This window comes from Penaeus monodon, unplaced genomic scaffold (assembly GCF_015228065.2).
Source record: "Penaeus monodon isolate SGIC_2016 unplaced genomic scaffold, NSTDA_Pmon_1 PmonScaffold_14082, whole genome shotgun sequence".
Taxonomy (NCBI): Eukaryota; Metazoa; Arthropoda; class Malacostraca; order Decapoda; family Penaeidae; genus Penaeus; species Penaeus monodon.
The window spans coordinates 2,501-7,500 of NW_023643135.1; the positions used below are offsets into that span (position 1 = coordinate 2,501).

At 37.3% G+C, this 5,000-nt stretch overlaps 1 protein-coding gene across 1 annotated transcript; it reads left to right on the top strand.

The window, feature by feature from the left end:
* Positions 1-3,264: 3,264 nt before the first annotated feature.
* LOC119569325 (opsin-1-like) lies at positions 3,265-3,630 on the top strand (the record flags this gene model as incomplete). The annotated part of the gene is made up of 1 exon (XM_037917538.1): positions 3,265-3,630. A coding segment is annotated over exon 1 (366 nt), but the record flags the coding sequence as incomplete, so codon positions are not given.
* Between the last annotated feature and the right edge of the window lie 1,370 nt (positions 3,631-5,000).

Consider the following 5,000-nt stretch of genomic DNA (forward strand, 5'->3'; position numbering starts at 1 on the left):
CTTATATCTTATTATCTTATCTCTATTTTATCTATATTATCTTTTATCTTCCTCCTGTCCTCCACCCCTAAACCCTTTCTATTCTCTTCTATCTCTCTCTACTCTCTTTCTCTCTTCTCTCTATCTTTCTCTCTTTTTTTTTTTTTTTTTTTTTTTTTTTTTTTTTTTTTTTTTTTTTTTTTTTTTTTTATGTGTGTCTTACATATTTTATCTAATTATGTGTGTTCTGTATTTGTTTATTTATATATCTATATATTTATATATCTATATATATTATCTTGTGTGTGTGTGTGTGTGTGTGTGTGGGTGTGTGTGTGTGTTTTGTGTTTATATAAACATATATTATTTTTATATATATTAAAAATATATATATATATATATACTATATGTATTCTGTGTGTGTGTGGTGGTGTGGGGTGTGTGTTGTGTTTTGGTGTGTGTGTGTGGTGTGTGTGTGTGTGTGTGTGTTTTGTTGTGCATGTGTGTAAGTGTGTGTGTGTGTGTGTGTGTAATATATTTATTCTATATCTATTATTATATATAAAAATATATATATATATATATATTATATAATTGTCCGGGTAAGACAATAAACTGCACCCTGGGGTTCCCTGAACAAGGATAGCACTCTATTAGCTCCCTATACCAGGGTTGCGGTGAAACTGTGGGCCCAGCAGGGCAGTGATATCTGGTGAAAACACCTTCATTCTACTGATTACGGGTTTTTCACAATAATATGTCTGGCATATTACAGTGTAACTGTTTTAAAAGCGGCACAGATAGCTCCTCCTAATTAGTTGGGGAACTGCGAGTTGAGAAGGAGCCTGGGGGATTCCACTCAACTTTTATTTTCTCCTGACAAACCTCTACACCAATGATTAAAAACAGAAACGATCATTCATACCACATCGCCCGTCGCGTGGGTTATCAAGGGCGCGTAGTCAGTGGGCAACCAGCTGACAATGTTAACAGCATCTGGGAAAACAAAGAAGATAAAGAAAACATGTCCAATAAGAACACATTAAAAATCGGAACGTGGAACGTAAGGAAATGAAAGAGTATGGGTAATTACATACTGTCTGTAAAGAAATGGATAGATCAACATTCAAATACTAGGGAAAAAGTGAGACCCAATTGGGAAAAGTAAAGGAAGTTTCAAAAATAAAGAAACAAGACAGTTCTTTTTTCTGGAAAAAAAGAAGGAAATTATAGTCACGGAGTTGCTATGATTCTCACGAAAAAAACTGCAAATGCACTAATTCGGAACAGCCCCAAAAAATGATCCCATTATAAAAGACAAAAAACAAACAAAACATAATAATATTAGTATTATACAATGCTAACGCACCAACCAATATTAAAAGTGATGAACAAATGGAAATTTTTTATAACTTCTCTCCAAATACTTTAGAAAACAATCCCTAACAGAGATGTAAAATAATCATGGGAGACCTCAACGCCAAAGTAGGGAAAAAAAAATCTAAAAAAATTAACCTGTGGAAAATTCGGCCTTGGGGATATAAATGAAAGAGGTAAAAATTTATTGATTCTGTAGTACAAATAATTTAGTTATAGCCAATACATTGTTCCAACACCACCCCCAAAACACTTGTACACGTGGTTTTTACCAGACAAAAGAACACGCAACCCAAAATTTACTACATTGTGCTGAACCAAAAATGGGAAAAGTTGCTAAAAAATGCCAAAACAAGACCTGGTGCCGACTGGGAAAAGTGACCACCAACTACTAACTATCGACTTTAAAAAAAAGACTCAAAAAGATTGGGAAAGTCCAAACCCACCTCTAAAGCTCGACTACAAAACTCTTGATAACAAATTTCAGAATTGCAGTGTCAAAAATTTGAAATACTCAATCAATGTGAAAATGAAAAACACCCAAAAGAGTTGTGGGAAGAAGGGAAAAAAACCCTGCGACACTGCTTAAGAAACTATCACGGTAGAAGACTTACATTTACGATGACATTGTATCTGTCCAAAGTGATGGCGATCATTGTATAGATGGAGCAGCAGCCGGTGAGGGACCCAATGGCAGCGTAGATCCAGCACCCGTCGGTCCGAAGATCCACGTATGTAATAACTATTGATGAGGAGCGGGGGCACATGCAGAACATGAGCATGAAGTCCGAGAAAGCGAGATTTACCACATAGTAGTTGGCAGGCGTGCGCAGGGATTTGGTGCTGCTGAAGATGTACATGACAGTGAAATTTCCGGTGAGGGAAGCAGGCGCAGAGGAAGAGGAACATGCCCACCAGAGCATACCACAGGGGGTTAAAAGGAGGGAACTGGTACCAGTGAGGGTCGACCAGGGGCAGCATGTCCTCAGGCACTGTGTCCACCACGGTATAGTTGCCATAGGATTCGTGTACTTCTCTCCCATGGAACCCCTTTAGCCGCTGAGTAGCCATCCCTACCGATAAAGGGGCCAGGGGCTAGGTTTTGTTTCCCACGTGCGACATCGTTGGGGCGATTGACTGGGAAAAGGGGGAAGGGAGGGCATGGGTACCGGACGCTCATACCATGTGGTAATAAATTTGTGCTTTGAGTCTGTTTCATGGCACATGATATAAAACATACATCAATACCTACGTGTATGAATATACATTAAACGTGGGGAGTATATATGGATATATATTAATATATATATAAGTATATTATATATAATATATATATTTAAAATTTATATTATATTTTATATAAATATATATATATAAAAATATATATTTTAATATATATATAATATAATACAAATTTTATATAATAATAAATATATATTATATATATAATATATATTTTATATATATATATATATATATATATATATATATATATTATATAATATGTATATATATATTCTATATATAAATATAATATATATATCTATAATATTTTATATATCATATATATATAATATATATATATATAATATATATATATATCCATATATACTCACACACGTATATGTATATTCATACACGTAGGTATTGATGTATTTTTTATATCATGTGCCTGAAACAGACTCAAAGCCCAAAGTTATTACCACATGGATATGAGCGTCCGGTTTCCCATGCCCTCCCTTCGCCCTTTCCAGTCAATCGACCCAACGATGTCCCCACGTGGGAACGAACCTAGCCCCCTGGGCCCTTTTTTCGGTAGGGATGGCTTTCTCACGGTGAAGGTTCCATGGGAGAGAAGTACACGAATCCCTATGGCAACTATACGTGGTGGACACAGTGCCTGAGGACATGCTGCACCTGGTCGACCCTCACTGGTACCAGTTCCCTCCTCTTAACCCCTGTGGTATGCTCTGGGGGGCATGTTTTTCTTCCTCTGCGGCTGCCTCTCCCTCACCGGAATTTCACTGTCATGTACATCTTCAGCACACCAAATCCCTGCGCACGCCTGCCAACTACTATGTGGTAAATCTCGCTTTCTCGGACTTCATGCTCCTGTTCTGCATGTGCCCCCGCTCCTCATCAATAGTTATTACAATACGTGGATCTTCGGACCGCGGCGTGCTGGATCTACGCTGCCATTGGGTCCCTCACCGGCTGCTGCTCCATCTATACAATGATCGCCATCACTTGGACAGATACAATGTCATCGTAAATGTAAGTCTTCTACCCTGTAGTTTCTTAAACAGTGCTCAGCAGGGGTTCTTTTCCTTCTTTCCCCAACTCATTTGGTGTTTTATCATCTTCACATTGATTGAGTATTTCAAATTTGTTTACACTGCAATTCTGTAATTTATCAAGAGTTTTTGTAGTCGAGCTTTAGAGTGGTGTTGGAAAGTTCCATCTTTTTGAGTCTTATTTTAAAGTCGATAGTTAGTAGTTGGTGGTCACTTTGCAGTCGGCACCAGGTCTTGTTTGGCATTTTTTATGCAACTCTTCCATTTTTGGTTCGCACAATGTAGTCCCAAATTTTGGGTTTCGTGTTCTTTTGTCTGGTGAAAACCACGTGTACAAATGTCTTGGGTGGTGTTGGAACAATGTATTGGCTATAACTAAATTATTTTGGGACTACAGAAATTCATAAAATCTTACCTCTTTCATTTATTCTCCAAGGCCGAATTTTCCCCAGGTTTTAATTTTAGATTATTTTTTCCTACTTTGGCGTTGAGGGCTCCCATGATTATTTTTTCATCTCTGTTAGGGATTGTTCTAAAGTTTTCTTGGAGAGTTTTTAAAAAAAGTCCATTTCTTTATCACTTGCAATATTGGTTGGTGCGTAGCTTTTATAATACTATATTATGAGGTTTTTTCTTGTATTCTGACTTTTAAAATGCATCATTTATTGGGTGACCCAATAGGCATTTGCAGTTTTTTTTCTGAGAATCATAGAAACCCCGGGGATAAAATTTTCCTTCTTTTTTCCAGAAAAAAACTGTCTTGTTTCTTAGTTTTGAACTTCCTTTATTTTTTCCAAATTGGTCCACTTTCCAGTATTTGAATGTTGTTCTACCCATTTCTTTACAGACTAGGAAATTTCCCCATCTCTTTCTTTTTCCCTTACGTTCCACGTTCCGTTTTTTAAATGTGTTTCTTAATTTGGGGCTTTTTTTCTTTTTTCTTTTTTCCCAGTGCTTTTAACTTGTCCCGGGTTGCCCCGACTAACGCGCCCCTTGATAACCACGCGAGGGATGTGGTATAAATATCTTTTTCTTATTTAATCATTGGTGTAGAGGTTTGTAGGAGAAAATAAGTGAGTGGAATCCCCCGGGTCCTTTCTCAATCGCGTCTCCAACAAATTAGGAGACTATCTGGCCGCTTTTAAAAAAGTTACACTGTAATGCCAGACATATTATTTGGTGAAACCCGTAAACAGTAGAACTGAAAGGGTTTTCACCAGATATCCACTGCCCCCCTGCCGACGTTTCACCGCAACCCTGTTGGAGCTAAAGAGTGCTATCCTTGTTCAAGGGGGAACCCAGGGTGGTTTTTTGTCTTACCCAGGGCAAATATTATATATATATATATAT